The sequence below is a fragment of the Staurois parvus genome, unplaced genomic scaffold, assembly GCF_062004578.1.
Source record: "Staurois parvus isolate SC_StPar_1 unplaced genomic scaffold, SC_StPar_1.0 ptg000902l, whole genome shotgun sequence".
NCBI lineage: Eukaryota > Metazoa > Chordata > Amphibia > Anura > Ranidae > Staurois > Staurois parvus.
In genome coordinates, this window is record NW_028318698.1 from 1,470,173 (window position 1) to 1,490,509 (window position 20,337).

At 42.1% G+C, this 20,337-nt stretch overlaps 1 protein-coding gene across 1 annotated transcript in view; it reads right to left on the bottom strand.

The window, feature by feature from the left end:
• The window catches only part of SLC31A2 (solute carrier family 31 member 2), a 29,084-nt gene that overhangs the window by 5,374 nt on the left and 3,373 nt on the right, over positions 1 to 20,337 (bottom strand). The window contains exons 2-3 of the mRNA XM_089656395.1: positions 16,534 to 16,600; positions 1,543 to 1,807 (exon numbers count right to left, since the gene is read on the bottom strand). Coding sequence (XP_089512521.1) covers positions 1,543 to 1,807; positions 16,534 to 16,600 — 332 coding nt within the window. The remainder of the gene's footprint in view (positions 1 to 1,542; positions 1,808 to 16,533; positions 16,601 to 20,337) is intronic.

The window sequence follows — 20,337 nt, forward strand, 5'->3', positions numbered from 1 at the left end:
CGTTTTAAAACATAGGGCATGCACTATTTTTGGTGTGGTGCGATTTCAGCCCATTCAAAATGAGAATCACATGGGAATGCACAGTGAATCATACAGGAACGCACAATGCAAAGTGACATTTAAAATGGCTCCTCACAGACCTCCCCCCAACCCCTTTCCTATTTATCCTACCCCCTTCCTTTATCGGTGGGTAATTCATAAATTGCATACACGGCCAGTGATACAGCGGTGTTCTCTAAGAATCCGCTGAAAAACATATCCTGCACTGCCATCTTTATCTGTGTTGTCAACAGCAGGAAGCTAGCTGTCTCATCTGGGCTCCTGAGGCTACCCTGATGATGCACATGTGTTGCATCATCAGGGGGAGTCTGCAAGTATCAGGAAGAAACAACTATCCATCTGAACACGCATCATGGTGCATGCTCACTGGTATACTCCACAGCCTCCCGTTGTGGGCAAATGACACGTTAATCTCACCTAGATGAGAACCTAGAAAGTGTGAAAAAAGTAATTATGAAAATATTTGTGGTTCTGGGAGAGAAGGGAGCTAGGGATTAGATGGCAGAAAGTGGCTGGGGAGGGTTAAGGTTAAAAAAAAAAAAAGGGGGGGGGGGGGGGAGGGGAAAAAACTCATGTATAGGTTCCTGCTAAATTTATTACAGAATCCTGCCATTGTATTTTCCTGTAAACTGCTGAAAATATTTTCAAATTGAAAGCCAAATGGAATGTTCTGCAGGAAGGGATGAGGTCATCTAGCAGCACTGGGTTCAGAAACAACAAATCCTATCATCTTTCTAGGGCCAGCAGGGACATGCCTGCTGCACAGCTAATGACAATGTCATCTTCTCATTTCTACATACTGCAGTAATAAGCATTTCCAAGTATAACTATAAGGGAAAACTTTAATTAGTTTTGGATTAGGAGTGGAAAGGGATTAGAACACATTCAGTTTTTCTTGCTCTCTGTGTCCGTTAGGGAGGTTCACCCTCTAATTTGTCCTATTTACCATTATCATCTAGAGTGAAAACCCCAAATTTTGGGTTGTCCCGAGAAATAAGGGGAAATCTTCCATTGGGCACATTAGTTCTGGTGACTTGGGGGGGTCCCCATGGGTTCCCTTAATTTTAAGGCATTTCCTCTCACTCCCTGTTTGGCTATTGGACAGGAAGTGAAGGGAAATCTACTCAATGGGGCACAGATGGCAAAAAAAAAAAAAACTGTCGGGGCTCAAAATAAACCTGAAAATGCTTGTTGCTTGGCTGTGAGGTTGATCCTTCACTACTTTATAAGCCATTGGCTTGAAACATGCATGAAGATCAAGATAACCAGAATTCCTTTTCTACATATGCATTACTAGTCAGTGGCAGCACATTTTGAAGCAAGAGGGAAAGCATGGAAGCCAGGAATATAGTATATTCAGAAAGAGAGGTCAGCAGCATTAGGCTTCATGTTTTCCTACTGACAGGTTTCCTGCAATAAACAGCCATGCTAATACTGTATATGGAATGAACTAGAACAGACCAAAGACAATACAAAACATACCGGTAGGTAGAGGAAGAGTATCGGACAGGAGGAGATCCCAGAGGCTCGGAGTTCTCTCCAGGAGACAAGGGCTCATGTGTTAGCAGCGGGTCAGAGTTTGCAGAAACATTAGCTTCACTATCAGATATCAGCGACGGTGACAGGGAGGAATCAGGAGTTAGTGGCAGAGTCAGCAGAACCCGGGATAGAAGGTTAGACTTCAACACCTTGGACAGCTCATAGAGGACAGTGAGCATCAGGACGACCACACATGAAAGCAGAAGACCTGTAGAGACAAGAGGAGTCTGATATTCAGTCTAAACTTGCACGCTGCCAATGCGGTTTACTCATTCCTATTCTAGCACAATGTTTCTCAAGCTCTTCCTTAGAGACCCCAGGCCATTCATTCCAACAAAAACCTTCAGAAAAGATAGTAGGTGTATTTAATGTAGTTCATGCATAAATAGCGAAGGAGCATACATCCCTCAGAAAAAAGGCAACTCTATAAAATCACATATTTTTATTTCCATGAAACGCATTGACAATTTGCGCATGGAGATGCTGGTGGCACTATCCAGAGAAATCTAATCAGGTTTATGATCATCAATTGATACTATGACGTAATGTTGGTATATGACATATGTATGCCTAATTCCAGAACTCCATCTCAGGGTTGAGTGTTTTGCTATCTCAGATGTATTTAAAAAGAAAAAGATAATACAATTAATACAAACACCATCTTAATAATCGTGGAAATAAAAATTTGTGATTTTATAATGTTTCCTCGTGTTAGGTCAATAAAATCTGCCTTTTTTCTGAGGAACAGATGTTCCTAAACTATTTAAACTAGTTTTTGGATGTGGCATGGTGTGGGGCTATAATGCATTTTATGCATGTTATTTACCTATAAAAGCCACCCTTGTGTAGACATTTAAAAGCCCAAAAACAGCTGCTGGGCACACCATCTTGGATGTGAAGTCAGCAGCCTCAAAGCTGTCACTCAAGTTATGCCATACAGCAGTGACGGTCAACCTGGTAAATACAAAGAGTGCGCCCGTGACATGTCTAAAGGGCTGCACAAAAGTCAGCAGTTATTTAACCACTTGCCCTCCAGATGATTTACCCCCCTTCCTGACCAGGCCATTTTTTGCGATATGGCACTACGTTATTTTAACTGACAATTGTGCGGTCATGTAACACTGTACAGAAATGAAATTTATTTTTTCCCACAAATAGAGCTTTCTTTTGGTGGTATTTGATCACCTCTGCATTTTTTATTTTTGTGCTATAAACAAAAAGGAAAAAAAATATATATATTTTTACACTTTTTGCTATAAAACAAATCCAGTAAAAAAAAAAAAAAAAAAAAACAGATTTCTTCAAAAATCTAGGCCAAAATGTATTCTGCTACATGTCTTTGCCATAAAAAATCCCAATACCTGTAAATTAATTTGTATACGTGAAAGTTATACCATCTACAGATGGTGGTATATATACTGGAATATTTTTTATACTAGTAATGGCGACGATCAGCAACTTATAGCGGGACTGTGGGGGAACCGACTAACTGCGACTGACATCCCAATGACACTAATACAGTGATCAGTGCTAATAAAAAGCACTGACCCTGTACAGACACTGGGCAGGAAGGGATAAACATGAGGGGGGATAACTGTGTGCTATTTTACTAAGTGTGCTGTGTGTGTTTTACTAGGGAAACATACTGCTCTGCACAACAGAGAAATACACAGCAGCATGTTACTGCTGGCAGACAAGAGACCTGTGTTGTTTACACACAGCTCTCTCCCCTGTCAGTGATACTTGGCGATCGCTGGGTGCCAACGGGGAATCTCCAGCTGGGACCCAGTGATCGACATCTGTAGCTGCCAATGACAGCATGGGTAGTGTGGCGTGCGCGCTCCCTACCCAGAAATGCAAAATCATATATATATATATACATACACACACACACACACACACGATTTTGCGCAGCCTTACCGCCAGGGCTGCTGTTAGAAACCACGGGGCCCCATACAGCCAACCTGGCAAAGTTTACTATGCTTGAACACAGTGAGTGATCAGTACAGGTCACTCATTGGTTTCATTCAGGAAAGGGGCTGGCATATATGAAATATTTACTGGACCCTTCCCCCACTCTCCATCCTGAAGGATCCTACTGTGTGCTTGTAGCTGCCAGTGGGAGGGAGAGGGGGAAGCTGGAAATACTATGAGGGTGGGGGCACACAGGGGGGCCTGGGCAGCAGGGGGAATTGTATGGTGCACAGGGAGAGTAATGAGTGTGATGGGGGGTAAATACTGGAAAAGATCCCCTGTATGGCCTTCTCTGCAGCAGCTGAAAGCCAGCAGGAGGGAGAGGATAAGAAGCCAGGGGAGCGGTTCAAGTAACTGTCTCCCTTTCCCTGCCGATCATCCTCCCTGCCCACATCCGATTCACCCAGCTGCCTGGGCCCCCCTGCTGGCCTAGGCCCGTACTGGAGGACTGGTGGTACCCCCTTTTCCACAGCCCTGTCTGCGGCCCTATAACAGTCGGGAAGTGGTTCAAGAATAAGATTAACATACTGAATTTTGCACGCATTACTTTTGCACTGCAGTAACCCACACAATACTGCATGTGTTACCTCCGTATATGCATTGGTGGGATGGAATGCCATCAGCAAGGTGTGTTGAAAAGTAATTTTGAATATGTGGCACCACAACACACCTTGCCAATGGCAATGCACATGCATTACCTTTGGTCCAGTGTGGCACATTGGGCAGCCCATTCAAATGCGCATGCATTTGATGCACCGCAGCTAGCCAGGCTACAGTGATGCAATTCACAGCAAAAAGCATGCAGAGCAATTTAGCTCGACTTCCAGTAGTAGGGCAGGCCTGACAATCTCTGTATAATCACCTCCTCTCCATGTAACCAGGGCTGTGCATCAGGCTGACTCTCCCCTATAGCTTTATTTTGTGCTGGAGACCACGCTGGACTAACTGGATCGGTCACTGGTCATGGGTGGGTGATTTTGCGGGTAAAGAGGAAGAAATCCCTTCCAGTAGAACATGCCCAACAGTGGATGGTGGCTTCTACCTTTCTGATATGGCCTTATGTCGTTGCAATGAGAAGACTTGGGACGGACAAAAGGAGAAGCTTAATGTCCAAAAAACTGCAACTTTGATGTATGGTGCATGTGACATTTATTAAAAGTGTAAACATGTACATAGAGCCAATGAGTTTCAGAGGAATGTATTCCGTCTTCAAGGCTGTTTCTGCAACCTATTGGATGGGAATAGCTCCTACAATGATATATTGATAATGAGGTTTCAGAAAGCAGACAGGCAGAGAGCTGGCAAGGGAAGCAGAGACAACAGGCGATCCTTCTATCCTACCCAAGTCCCCTCACAGCTGGAAGCATGGAGCCGAGATTGGCAGCTTCTGCTGCTTTTTATATGTGGACCCACTGAATGTGGCCAGCACTAGGGAAGCTAGTGTGCAGGTACAGATCAGTAAGCTTTACAAACTGGCAGCTGATTGAATGTATTATTATTATACAGGATTAATATAGCACCAACAGTTTGCTTAGCGCTTTACAATATAACAGGGGACAATACAGCAACAATACAGTTCAATACAAGAGGGATAGGAGGGCCCTGCTCCTTGGAGCTGATGTACACTTTAACTGTGCTGTTGCTACAATGTGGCCAGTGCCAGGAGCATGTAAAGCTTTTGCTTACATGGTGCTTGACACCCTGCAGGCTGCACATGGGCTGTGTGTTGGGCAGCAACAAAATAGATTATGTAAAGAGGTGAGTGGAGGGGCCTGCAATAATTAAACACCAACAGAAAAGGAGAGGAATTCGCTATTCCTGGAGTGGTCACTTTTTCTAGCAAGTTCAAAGGTACACTGCAAGTGAGCAAAAATTAACTATTGGAAAATAAAAAGACTAAGGGGTCCATTTAATGGCCGCCCATGACCCTGCTGCCAGTTGGCCAGTTTTTCTTCCTTGGACCACTTTTGGCAAGTCCTGACCTCTGGAGACCAGGAACATCCCACAAGAGCTGCAGTTTTGGAGTTGCTCTGACCCCATTGTCTAGTCATTGCAATTAGGCCCTTGTCAAAGTCACTCAAATCCTTACACTTGGACAATTTTTTAAACTTCAGTGACAATGAGTTCACTTATTGCCTAATAAATCCCAATCCACATTCAGATGCCATTGTAATGAATCACTTTTATTCACTTTACCTGACAGTGGTCAAAATGTTATGGCTGATCAGTGTATACTTTAGCCAATCTGAAAAGGGCACACTATTAAATGGCCTTATGTCATTGATCAGACTGCTGACCACAAGACACGTATTTTTCCATTTTCTTACCTTTGATCCCATTTCAGAGTTAAGCTACAATAAATATTGAACACTTTTCATAACTGTGCAGTTACAGGAAGACACTAAACATAGTTTTATAACATTTCCATTTACTTTAAAGGCCCGCTGTAAAGTAAACTGGTCACAAACAACGTGATAATCATTACAGTCAGAAACAAAGGCTGTTGAATTTTATTGGAAATCTCAACTTTTCCTGAAAAGGTCAAGGTGGACCCCACCCTTAAGGCTGAAGTTTAAGTCTGGCAATGTTTATATTGCTTCTGTTTGAACCAATGTAAGTATGTATATATCAGGGGTAGGCAACATTAAAGAGGTGGAAATCTACCTGAACAACATGGGAGGTGTCAAAGATCACTGGGCCCAGTGTTGCCTCATCACACTTGATTTAAACCTTTAACTGCCAGACTACCGTGTTGCAATCGCGTTCATTCATGGGTTTAAATCAGGGCCAATCAGAGTGCTGATTGGCCCTGTGCTGATCACATGCACTCTCCCAAGAAAAAAAAAACCCTCTCTAGCAATACACACCAAACTGAGCAAGTGCAGAGTGACCCCGACCCTCTGTTCTATCAGGAGATATTTAGGAGACATTGGAAGAAGATGTGGATCAGAGAAGACAAGATCAAACATCCTTTTTACACAATGTGGAGGATTAACCCCTTAGGTTCCACAGTGAATATAACAAGCATGCTTTACTGCATATATAGACTGATTTTACGGTTGAGGGTTTAGTAACACTTTGATTATTATTACAGGTACTTATATAGCACCATCAATTTATGCAATTTACATACACACACTATATTATACATTCACATCATTCCTGCCCTCACGGAGCTTACAATCTAAAGGTTCCTAACACACATTCATGCATACACACACACACTAGTGCCAATTTAAATAGTAGCTAGTGAACCTAATGTCTTTGGAGTGTGGGAGAAAACCTGAGTACCCAGAAGAAACCCACCCAGGCACAGGGAGAACATGCAAACTCCTGAAAGGTAGCATCGTGGTTGGAATTCAAACCACTGTTAGCAGTGCTAGGTGGAAGTGCAAACAACTTACCCACTGTGTCTAACCATAACAGCCCATAAAAAAGAAAAAAAAAATATCAAATGTGATTCTACAATACATTCTATTTCTATTTGTTCATAATTTTTTTTAACTCCAGTTCCCTCTCCCGTCACCCAGAGGAAGTGATTCATAAACTCATGACACCCCACATGTGCATTAATACAGCCTTATGAGTCCATCAACCACCAAATGTGATTCTATGAAAGACTGAGCTCTCTTCATTTGTACAGCTTGGACTGAACTTTATTTTATCCAGTCCAATCTCCCATTACCCAAAGGAAGTGAGTCATAAATTCATGACACCACAACTCCCTAAGAGGCAGAAATGGGAAATTATCAAAACAAACTTATCAGACAGATATTTTAAATGAAAGCCCCGCTGACAGTCAGAGCTGCATTGTAGCACAATGGAGAGGCACGTTGTCTCTCTGCATACCCAATGGACCTATAATATATAACCAAAAGTATGTGGACATCCTCCCCACCAATATTACAGAGTACAGGTGTTTCTAGAGAAGGGTACAGTTAATGCTACAGCAAACATTAACATATTAGATAAATGTGCGGTGAACTGTGAATGCTTCCTGCACATGGGCACCAGGTGCCATAAACTGTACAACTGGGGCATATTTCCCTGCTCACAGATGCCCATTGAAATCAATGGCTGCATACAGATACAGGCTAGTGTAAACAAGTGCATATATATATATATATATATATATATATACAGTGGGGATCGAACGTTTGGGCACCCCAGCTAAAAATTTGTATTCATGTGCATAAAGAAGCCAAGGAAAGATGGAAAAATCTCCAAAAGGCATCAAATTACAGATTAGACATTCTTATAATATGTCAACAAAAGTTAGATTTTATTTCCATCATTTACACTTTCAAAATAACAGAAAACAAAAAAATGGCGTCTGCAAAAGTTTGGGCACCCTGCAGAGTTACTATCTTGTATTGCCCCCTTTGGCAAGTATCACAGCTTGTAAATGCTTTTTGTAGCCAGCCAAGAGTCTTTCAATTCTTGTTTGAGGTATCTTTGCCCATTCTTCCTTACAAAGTCTTCCAGTTCTTTGAGATTTCTGGGCTGTCTGTCACGCACTGCTCTTTTAAGGTCTATCCATAGATTTTCAATTATGTTGAGGTCAGGAGATTGTGAAGGCCATGGCAAAACCTTCAGTTTACGCCTCTTGATGTAATCCCCCCCGTGGGTTTCGAGGTGTGTTTAGGATCATTATCCATTTGTAGAAGCCATCCTCTCTTTAACTTCAGCTTTTTCACAGATGGCATCAAGTTACCATCCAAAATTTGCTGAAATTTTATTGAATCCATTTTTCCTTCTACTCGTGAGATGTTCCCTGTGCCACTGGCTGCAACACAACCCCAAAGCATGATTGATCCAACCCCATGCTTAACAGTTGGACAGAGGTTCTTTTCATTAAATTCTGTGCCCCTTCTTCTCCAAACGTACCTTTGCTCATTCCGGCCAAAAAGTTCAATTTTAACCTCATCGGTCCACAGAACTTGTTTCCAAAATGCATCAGGCTTGTCTATATGTTCATTTGCAAAGTTCAAACGATGATTTTTGTGGTGAGGACGTAGAAGAGGTTTTCTTCTGATGACTCTTCCATGAAGACCATATTTGTACAAGTATCTCTTTATAGTGGAATAGTGTACCACAACTCCAGTGTCTGCCAGATCTTTCTGGAGGGATCGTGCAGTCAAACGTGGGTTTTGAATTGTTTTTCTCACAATCCTGCGAGCTGTTCTGTCTGATATTTTTCTTGGTCTTCCAGATCTTGCTTTAACTTCCACTGTTCCTGATGACTGCCATTTCTTAATTACATTCCGAACAGAGGATATTGACATCTGAAAACGCTTTGCTATCTTCTTATAGCCTTCTCCAGCTTTGTGAGCGTCAACTATTTTCAGTTTCAGTTTTCTAGACAACTGCTTAGAAGAACCCATGGTGCTGATTGTTGGGGCAAGGTCAGATGAGTCTGGGCATTTAAAACCTTTGAGATTGACTACACCTGGTCTTCACAGACGATGATTGAGAACAATGCATGACACTGGCAGGTCTCAGCTTTGCAAAGGGGGCAGTGCATGCTATAAATTCTTTCCTTGGCTTCTTTATGCACATTAATACAAATTTTTAGCTGGGGTGCCCAAACTTTCGATCCACACTGTATATAATTGATTTCTGCGTATGGCTGTTTGCAGCACCTTTGGTACCTGGGCACAGAAATACACCTGAACATTATAAAGCCCAGGTGCCTGTGTGTGCACAAAGCAGATATATACTGAAGCTAAAGGGTCAGCATGTGATTTTACTTGCCGACCTCTGCATCATTACTGTGTCCTGGAGTAGCACAATAATTGGCAGAAGGAACTGCAGAGCAAAGCAAGGGACCAGGAGACTGACACTCCAGGAAGTGTCAGGTTCTTCAGCTGGCAAATCCTCTTCATTAGATTGCTGTTTGGAGGTGAAGGCAGTGAGACAGCTGTTGGCTGTTTTTGTTTTTTTATAAGGAGAGGTTTTACTCAAAAGTGCATTAAAACCAAAATCCAGCCTATATAAATATGTCTAAATACAAGAGATGTGTGTATTCTTACTTGAACCTTTGGGGTTGATTTCCTAAAACTGCATGATGCAAAATCTGGTGCAGCTCTGTATAGAAACCAATCAGCTTCCAGGTTTGACTGTCAAAAATCAACTGAACAAGCTGATGTTAGAAGCTGATTGGCTACCATGCACAGCTGCACCAGAGTTTGCACTTTCCAGTTTTAGTAAATCATCCCCTTTGTGTATCTGTCCCAGATCTGTGAAGAAATTGGTTATCAACAACTCCAGCATTTTGCCTCTCTATAGGAGCTTCCTGTAATAAAGACACTGCTGCTCTCTCTCCAGGGTGAGTGGTCTTGACTTCACCAAAAAGGTAAAGTTGTCTTTAAGTTCCATTCCACGAGTGCAATCCATAGGTAACATTCTTAGCTTGGATCCAGCTATGTTCACTGTGTGGCCCTGCCTGACAACATGCAGCCTTTGCAAAGAAAACCTCAGTCTGGCACGCCGTCACACTGTGCATGTGCGCCGCAGCCCCATTCATACCCATTGGACAGCCACACTCAGCAGGCTGCCAAGAATACAGGCCTCCCAAAAGAATGAATAGGGCTGCACTGCATATGCTCAGGGTAAGGAGAGCAGACTGAAGGTTTTCTGTGCTAAGACCTGGCAAGGCTGTACGGCGAACATTACTGGATCAGGGATGAAGTTCTGTATTCCCGGTGGTTCATTAACAACTACAAGCCAACAGTCACAAAGGATGTCGGTACGTGTTACATAGTTAATTTGGTTGAAAAAAAAAAAGACACTAGTCCATCCACTTCAACCAACAAACTAATTTATTTATTCGCAGACTGCGAATGATGCAGCCATGTGGACGGGGCCCAACATGGCTGTACGTTTTTTAAATAGTGACAGCAGGTACAGAGAGAAGATCCCCGGCCTGCTGTCACAGAGAGGGCTTGGAACAGGGAGCGGTTGCAGGAGTGGGGCAAAAAAACAGGTAACAGGTTCCCAAAGGTGAACTTATCCTTTAAAAGACAATTTCACCAAAGGGAAGCTTGTTTTTTTAAAAGTGCACACCAACTTCTGGATTCAGTATACTGGTTTTTGAATTTCACATTGGTCTATCTACCCCTACCGGTTGGTTCAGAGCAACCTTACAAAGCAAGATACTGTTAGTCAAAGAGGGCTGTTTCCAGCTTTTCATTTTCAAAAATAAAAAACATAAAAAAAAAAAAAAAAAGAAGAAGAGGTTAATGTTTATATTTTAAAATCAAAAAGACAGCCGGGACTTACATAATTACATAGTCTAGCTGAAAAAAAAACAAAAAAGTCCATCCAGTTCAACCATTAAAAAAAAAAAGTTATAATCCTATACCCACAGTTGATCCAGAGGAAGGCAAAAAAAACCCAGCAAAACATGATCCAATTTGCTCCTGCAGGGAAAAAAATTCCTTCCTGATCCCCCGAGAGGCAATCGGATATTCCCTGAATCAACTTTACCTATAAATGTTAGTATCCAGTTATATCTGTGTATCTAAGAAAGAATCCAGGACTTTTTTAAAGCAATCCACTGAGCTGGCCAGAACCAACTCTTGAGGGAGTTGGTGCCACATTTTCACAGCTATTGCTGTGTTAATTCAGTTCTGCAGATCAAAAGGGATGGCCTTCAACTGGCATATGATGTCACCTGAAGAAGTCCAGGTATAGATATTCTACACAATTATATTGTTCCAGCAAGCTGGACCAAAGTTACTATGTACATAACATACCTGGCCTATGCCGCAGGAAGTTGGAAATAACTGAATTACACACCGCTGCTTCAGTGATTTCCACTTGCTTCCAGGTCCGATGCTGAGTGACTGAGCAGCTGCCCTGCTGTACTCTAAATACAGGAGGTAGGCCACTCAACATGGGCACCATTCAGAAAATGCTTTACATATTCAGAATGCAAAGCGTTTTCTGATTGGATGAGGTGGAGAGTGTGAACTCACTGCACTGTTTCCTTGCCCGCTTCCAGGGGCATCGGTCAGTTATGGCATATACATGGTTACATAGCTCCAAACCAGACCATTGTAACCATGTATAAAATATCCATACCTAGAATTCCTCTTTAAAGTGGTTGTAAAACCCTTACATACACCCAGTGAAGTGACTTGCCTCAGGTGATACACAGATGAAACAAATCCTCCTGCACAATACATTGTATTTGTTTACCTGCAGTCATCTCTTCTCTACATCCAAAGTCCAGAAATTTATAAAACTTGTCTGAGCCTTCTCAAAGCGGGGGGGAGCTGGAAATACTCTGGTTTCTGCAGAGCTTAGTGAGTAGAGCTCTGAGAGCTGATTTGAGGGAAAGAACTTACCCCCCTCCACACAGCTCACAGGGACAGAGCTGAGGTGGTCAATCACAGGCTGTGTTCTGGATGGTCCATCCTCATCACCATTTTTCTCTTGATGTCAGAAAACTTGTCAAAAGCAATTCAATATGATAGCAGAGGACCAAAGCAGCCAACAGAAATTACACTTAGGGCTCTGGATAGAGACAAGTAAACGCTATAGAGGGATATACTGTTCATAATTCTGGAGGTTTACAACCACTATAAAGCAAGCTTACAATTAAAAAAAAAAATTGTTCCTATTTAATCCCTTATTAAACCCTTAGTTAATTCTATCCAACCTTAACTTCTTGCCGTTTTTTATTTCTATTTTTTTAAACCACTAACATTTTTAACTTTTATACATTTTTATTAAGTGGTGTCTGGTATTTTTTTTTAAAGTGTTAAAAAAATGCACAAAATTGAAAAAAAAAAAAAAAAAAAAAAACCACACTTATTTGATTTGCAAATATCCTTGTTACACTTTGTACCAGAAACATAATTTTATTGTCATTGTGAAGGGGACAATTTACAGAATAATAACACATGCTTTTTATTTACAGCAGCCTTTTTCAACCAGAGTGGCACACCACCCTGGGGTGCATTCAAGATTCTTTAGGGGTGACTTGGCAAAATGCCTAAAAATAGTACCAAGCTACCCAAAAATAGTCAACAAGTGATGGTGGGTGGAATACGCCTGCCTTTTTGTTGCACAAAGCCACCGGTTTTTATTGTTCAGCATTACAACCTTGGGCACCATGCAGGTCAGCCGCCAGCATTCTAACAACTGATGACGTCACTGGTTGATAATGGGGTCAGGCAACTGGACAGCATCCTTGTTATCCCTTTCTTGCCCCTCTCTGTCAGCACTGGGGGGGGTCACATTAACTGAATGAGGGAGAGAAACTGAGGAAGAAGAGAAATGCTGGCATATAAATCCGTACCAGTGTGCATTGTAAGAATAAATCACCTCTAATGTTGGATGTCCTACCTGTGTGGATGCTGCTGTGTTATGTAATACTATTCATTTAGTTTATTACCTTTAAGATTGGGGTGCCTTGAGACTGGAACCTTTTTTTAAAACTGGTAAAATTAGAAAAATGTTTTTCCCCCCCTATCTCCTTGTCTATAGATAGCATAAAAATACTTTTTGCAGGACAAGATCACCAAATGAAGCATTGCTTGTCTTGCAAATGTGTGTACTACGTGATATTCTTAAAGTGGAACTTTGGGCTAATAAATTAAAATTGGGGGACAGGCGGGATTTTTAATGCAGAAGACATATGTTTTGTCTTTTCTGCATTAAAGCTACTTACCTGCCTGTCCACGCTTGTACAGTGAGCCATGCACACACAGTCCACTGTGTGTATTTTGTCAATGGTGAATCTGACGGGAGTGACGTCATCCCCGTCTGGCCACTGACAGCAGCCGGTGATGGAGACCCGGAAACAAGTGGCCTGAAGATGTCAGCGGTCGAGCGGGGAGCTCGGTGGTGCTGAGGCGAGTATTGTTCTGCTATAAATAATGTCAAAGTATTGTACAAATAAGCCCATAGCAGAAATGTAAAAATTGTTCTGGTCCATAGAGGCGGTGTACAGGTGCAAGAGCTGAAGGGGTTAAAGCGATTTAAAACAATATTTTTTTTACATTTTAAATATAAAAAAATGTTCTACTTACTTAATTTTCCACATTTTTTCATGTTACAACCAAAAACATAAATTTATTTTATTCGGATTTTATGTGGTAGACCAACACAAAGTGGCTCATAATTGTGAAGTGGAAGAAAAATTATAAATGGTTTTCAAATTGTTTTATAAATAAATATCTGAAAAGTGTAGCGTGCATTTGTATTCAGCCCCCCGGAGTCAATACTTTGTAGAACCCCCTTTCCCTGCAATTACAGCTGCAAGACTTTTGGGGATGTCTCTACCAGCTTTGCACATCTAGAGAGGGACATCTCTGCCCATTCTTATTTGCAAAATAGCTCAAGCTCTGTCAGATTGGATGGATGGAGAGCATCTGTGAATAACAATGTTCAAGTCTTACCACATATTAAGAATATGTTAAGTATGAATCAAATAAAAGTCAATCAAAAAATCAAGTTCAATCAAAGTGTTCATTCAGTGAACCCTCCTGCGATCTGCCATCAATTCCCGTGCAAAGACATCCTCCACCATATATCTGCTCACCTCACATTATACCTGTTACGGTCTAACTGCACTTTTGGTCCCATATGGACTCAAAAGATCAGCTTGCCGAATGAAGACTCCAATGTAAGCTCCCTCCTGAGAAGCGTCTTTGTATCAGCTGTATTCCTCATGAAAAAGAACTCGACACAGTGATTTATCCTTTTAAACTTTCATCAATCAGAACATAAGAAATACACTCATGTTCCAGAGGTGTATTTTGCACCAGGTATGATGAAGATCCAGTGATGTACTGATTAAACACAAGATGGCAGTATCATCTCAGCAGCAGAGTCCTGTACATGCTCAAAACAGACGCCATCTGTAATATATTGCAAGGCAAAGCATGGGCCCACTTAATGAATGCTATTGCCTGCTGTAATGTCGTTCCAAGAGCGGTTTGCAGAGTACTACAAGCCGCTATCCCGATGAATGGCAACGTCGTGATGTCATCCGCACACTCCTCCCCGATGCATTTCGTCACTAGCCACGTGACTTTATCCGGATAACAGCTTGTAGTACTCTACAAACGGCTCTTGAAACGACATTACAGCAGGCAATAGCATTCATTAAGTGGGCCCATGCTTTGCCTTGCAACATATTACAGATGGTGTCTGTTTTGAGCATGTACAGGATGTTGCTGCTGAGATGATACTGCCATCTTGTGTTTAATCAGTACATCACTGGATCTTCATCATACCTGGTGCAAAATACACCTCCGGAACGTGAATGTATTTCAAATGTTTTAATTGATGAATAAAAGTTTAAAAGAATAAAGCACTATGTTGAGTTCTTTTTAATGAGGAATACGGCTGATACAAAGACACTCATCAGGAGGGAGCTTACTTTGGAGTCTTCATTCAGCAAGCTGATCTTCTGAGTCTATATGGGACCAAAAGTGCAGTTAGACCGTAACATGCATAATGTGAGGTCACACTGCGTGAGGTGAGCAGATATATAGTGGAGGATGTCTTTGTATGGGACTTGATGACAGATGCACATATTTTTCATTATCCAAAGAAGGGTTCACTGAATGAACACTTTATTGATTGAACTTGACTGTTTGCTTGACTTTTATTTGATTCATACTTAACATATTCTTATTTTTTGTGTGGTTTTTGAGAGATCTCTCTCTATATTTTTTTTTTTATTTCAATATTAATATTTTTTCTACTATTTTTTCTTCTAATATATATATTTTTTTTGTCACTTTGTTTTTTGGTTATATAATGGTTTGTACCATTGTTTTATGTAGCGCAGCATTTTTTCACTTCACATTAGAATTGTAGGTCTGGATTTTGACTGGACTATTCTAACACATGAATATGCTTTGATCTAAACCATTCCATTGTAGCTCTGGCTGTTTGTTTAGGGTCGTTGTCCTGCTGGAAGGTGAACCTCCGCCCCAGTCTCAGGTCTTTTGCAGACTAACAGGTTTTCTTCTAAGATTGCCCTGTATTTGGCTCCATCCATCAACTGACCAGTATCCCTGTCCCTGTTGAAGAAAAGCATCCCCAAAATATGATGCTGCCACCACCGTATTTCACAGTGGGGATGGTGTGTTTAGGGTGATGTGCAGTGTTAGTTTTCACCACACATAGCGTTTTGCTTTTAGGCGAAAAAGTTAAATTTTGGTCTCATCTGACCAAATCTCTTTTCCTCCAGATGTAAAGAGTGCCCCCTTGTCCTCTGTGATGACCTCAGGGTAAATAGCTCTACACCGCGTTTACTATATGAACCACTGATGTATTTATACATGATGATCATATCCCCCCTAATCTCCTTTTCTCAAGAGAGAATAAATTCAATTCCTTTAATCTTTCCACAAAGCTGAGCACCTCCATGTCTCTTATCAGTTTGGTTGCCCTTCTCTGTACTTTCTCCAGTTCCCCAATATATTTTTTGTGAATTGGTGCCCAAAACTGAAGTCATTGAACAAGTATAGGAATATCAGCTATTCCAACACAGGATGCATGCTTTTCCTAGTTTACCCGACTCTTCCATTATGTAGGGAAAGATAACCATATTTAACCTCTTCCTTCAGAATACATCATTATGAAGTCATTCTACAGCTGGCCATACCCTGAGAGTATTTTTGGCTAGATCCTGATGGACTGGCCTGTTGGCTGCCTCTTGCCAAAAACATCCTTCATTATGAAAAATCATAAGAGCTGGACAGAAAACTGTCGGCCAACAGTGGCTGTATCCAATCATACGACAACACTTTGGGTTTTCTGAAAACCGCTGGCAATGGCTGTCAGAACACAAAAGCCAGCACTGCAGATCCATCCATCCACAGGCTGAATGAAAGAAAAAAAAAAAAAATCTATCATCGTATGGCCAGGTTCCTCCAAAGGGTGCAGATCACACTTTAGTTAGGTTCAGAATTGCATCAAATAGATTCAAATTACCTGCTAGAGTCTGGACTGTCCAGATATCAAAAAGCAAGGTCACTTTATTCGAGAAAGCAAAATGCATCTGTGGAAGGAAAAGAGAAAGAAATGTTTACACAGTGTTCTATACACACCGCCTGTACCTGTACATACACAACTTCAGCTTTGAATAGAGCAGTTTATATATTGCTGTCCATGACCCTGTTGGGGAAATTTCCCTTTAGTAGGAGAGATGCAACAGGCCGTGAGAGGAAGTCTCTATAAAGTGAGGTGAATGCCCTCTAACTCTTGCCACCAGAACAGGTGTCCCCATTGCAGGATTTCCCTTACTTCTTGTTCTGGTGACAACTGTAAACTTTGGGTTTCCCAAAACCTTCTGTTTGTGTATCAATGGGCCCCAGGACAAATAGAGAGGAAAAAAAAAATCGACCCCAAAAGAGGACACCGTAGGAAAAAACTGACAGGTGTCTTAAAAAACAAAATAGCAAAAAAGATTCTTGTTATACATTTACTTTGAAGATTTATTTTAAAAAACTAGATGGTAACATTGTATTATCAGTGCAGAGCAGAGAGCAGAGTAGTAGGTTTTTATTGTACAGATTAAACTATTCTGTTAAACTATTACTAAAGGCAAAACGTTTTGTTTTAGTTAAAACTCCTGTCAGGTTTTAGTTGTTGTCCTTGTTAAGCCGGCCACAGATGGATCGAATCTCGGATGGTTCAGCAGGGACAGGCCAAGATTCAACCCATCTATGGGCAGGCTGATTGTACCCAAGTCAATCCATCAATCGACTTGGCTACAACCAGCCTGTTGGATTTTTTGCATTCGATTACTGCCCAAGACTGTAGCCACTAGCAATAATCGTTGTGTTCTTCTGGCTGGGAAGGCCACCCTCCTGCTGGCTGAATACAATAGCACTGCAGGAGGCATCCCTGAATGCAATGCAGTGCACATCGCACAGCATTACATTCTTTCCCAGTCTCAATTGCCGGGAATACATGAATGGAAACCTGGAAGTGATGTGAAATGTCACTTCCGGGTCATGACAAAAAGGGGAGTGGACATGTCTGCTCTCCTCCCTCCCCTCTAGCCGCCGGCGGTGAGCCGGTCTCAGGCCCACAGACGGGCAAGCAAAGCCAGGGAGAAAGTGGGCAGGGGGGAGCTTCACACGAGGGGGGGAGGAGAGGCTGGCAAAGTGTGGAAGCATTCAGGTGGCAGCCCTGCCGCTTGCCCGCAGCAGGGCTGAAGGTAGAAAAAAACTACATGTCCCTGGCATTGAGCAATAGGAATTGCACATCCGTGCCAGAGAATGAGGGTTAGGCATCGCTTTAATTCGGCAGAAATACAAAAAATAGGAAATGAGATTTAGGGAAGAGGTTAAAAATAAGGAAGCAACAAGGTATAAAGTGCGGGCCTTCTGTGTCCCCCATTTAAAGAAAAAAAGCACATGACACACACAAAATATAAGTTACATGGAAACATTGTGTAACAAACAAGATACGGGCAGTGTGATACATTACCAAGAAACCCAGAATACTGGATTAATGTGTTTTATATATTGTCTAGGCTGGGAAACAAGTGTTTTCATGAGGAAGTAAGAAATAGCAGTCTGTATACTTCTCTCTCTCTATGCACTGGTGATCTTTATCACTAACAAACCCTTTACAGCAATTTTGGATTGACCACCAATGTAAGGGGACATTGTTCCAATGGCCACCAACGTACGGGGTCACTTCTACACTGACCTTCAACGTACGGGGTCACTTCTACACTGACCTTCAACGTACGGGGTCACTTCTACACTGACCTTCAACGTACGGGGTCACTTCTACACTGACCTTCAACGTACGGGGTCACTTCTACACTGACCTTCAACGTACGGGGTCACTTCTACACTGACCTTCAATGTAAGGGGGTCACATTAACTGCTTCCCATCCACCCACAACCTATAAACAGTGGACGGGAAGCAGCACCAACGTGGGTTAAAATACCTGTATGTCAGCCCGCATCGGTGGCTCACAGAGTGTGTCACCCGGACACCAGGGATCACATTACCGCTTGTATCCAGGTGATCACATGCTGTTTTACCATGTGATTATGGTGTTCAATTACAGAAATAACATTGTAAACATACCAAAGCAAAAGTAAAGATTGGTCTTCTCAGTTCTCACACAGATCCCCTGTAAGAACAGAGGGAACTGTTGCTGCAACCTGTGAGAGTGTACAATAGCTGGTTACAGTGCATGTACACTCACAGACTGCAGTGCCAGCCACCACAGTGTCCCTGATCACTGCCCAAAGTGTTATAACAATACACAATGCAGCCAACACCTGTCATGTCCCAGTGTCACCAGTGCTCACAACACCACCACATTAGCGTCCTGATCGCCGCCATACCCCACGCCGGCGTCCTGATCGCCGCCATACCCCACGCCGGCGTCCTGATCGCCGCCATACCCCACGCCGGTGTCCTGATCGCCGCCATACCCCACGCCGGCGTCCTGATCGCCGCCATACCCCACGCCGGCGTCCTGATCGCCGCCATATCCCACACCAGAGTCCTTATCACCGCCATAAGTTATACCAGCGTCCTGCATTTTAATATTTTTAATTTGTATAGCAAAATATAAAAAAAACACAGTGGTGATCAAATACCACCAAAAGAAAGCTCCATCTGTCAAAAAAAAAAATTTTTTCATATGGTTACAGTGTTGAGTGACTGAGTAACTATCACTCAAAGTATGAGAGTACTGAAAGGTGAAAATTGACCTGGACTGGAAGATGGGTGAACGTGTCTGGACTTGAAGTGGTTAATAATTACCTCCAATGTATGGGGTCACTTCTACACTGACCTCCAATGTATGGGGTTACAAGAATCTAGATAGTGTAAGAAATCAAAAAGTGCAGCGTCAATAGATTAATTGTGCATACACAGGAATGTGATCCAAAAGAAAAAAAACAAAAATACAAAAAATGAAAAAAACAAAAACCAACAAACACCACAATCCACATAAAGTCCAAGTGAAAATTGAGAAGATCAATTCACCACCATAACTTATGTGATCATTCTTCATGTAAAGAATTCAGAGCTCCACCACCTCCTCCCTGTGAATTAGAAACTCACCAGAACCGCTGGCTGCCATTACAACAGCAAAAATGCCCATGTGTCATATCAAGAGCCCTGTGTATACATGGTGCTGCCTCGTAGCTGCATCCACAGGTACCTCTCAATAGGGACGGGCTGTGACAAAGTAAGACTCACCAGGAGCAAATAACTCTCCAATAGTGTAGCACTTATTAAAATATTTGGATAAAACACTCCAGAAGAAACAGTGTAAACCTGCTTACATGCAAAATGAGTACGCCCCCTTGATAATGTCCTATTGGATGAAACGTTTCGGGGAGGAGTTTCCAGTGCTGACGTCATGCCGCTGTGCGATCCCAGATCGGCAGCGGCTTTGCATGTAAGCAAGTTCACACTGTTTCCTTTGGAGTGCTTTATCCAAATATTTTAATAAATACTACACTATTGGAGACTTATTGGCTCCTGCTGAGCCTTATTTTGTCACAGTCCCTACCGTGAGTTACCTGTGGATGCAGCTACTGGGCAACAACGTGTATACACTGGGCTCTTGATATGACACATAGGTGTTTCTGCTGTTGTAATGGCAGCCAGCCAGAGTTTTGAATTGACAGGGAGGAGGTGATGGACCTCTGAATTCTTTACAGTATATGAAGAAAGATCACATTAGCTATGGTGGTGGATTGATCTTCTCAAGATTTTCACTTGGGCTTTATGTGGACTGTGTTTTTTCCTTTT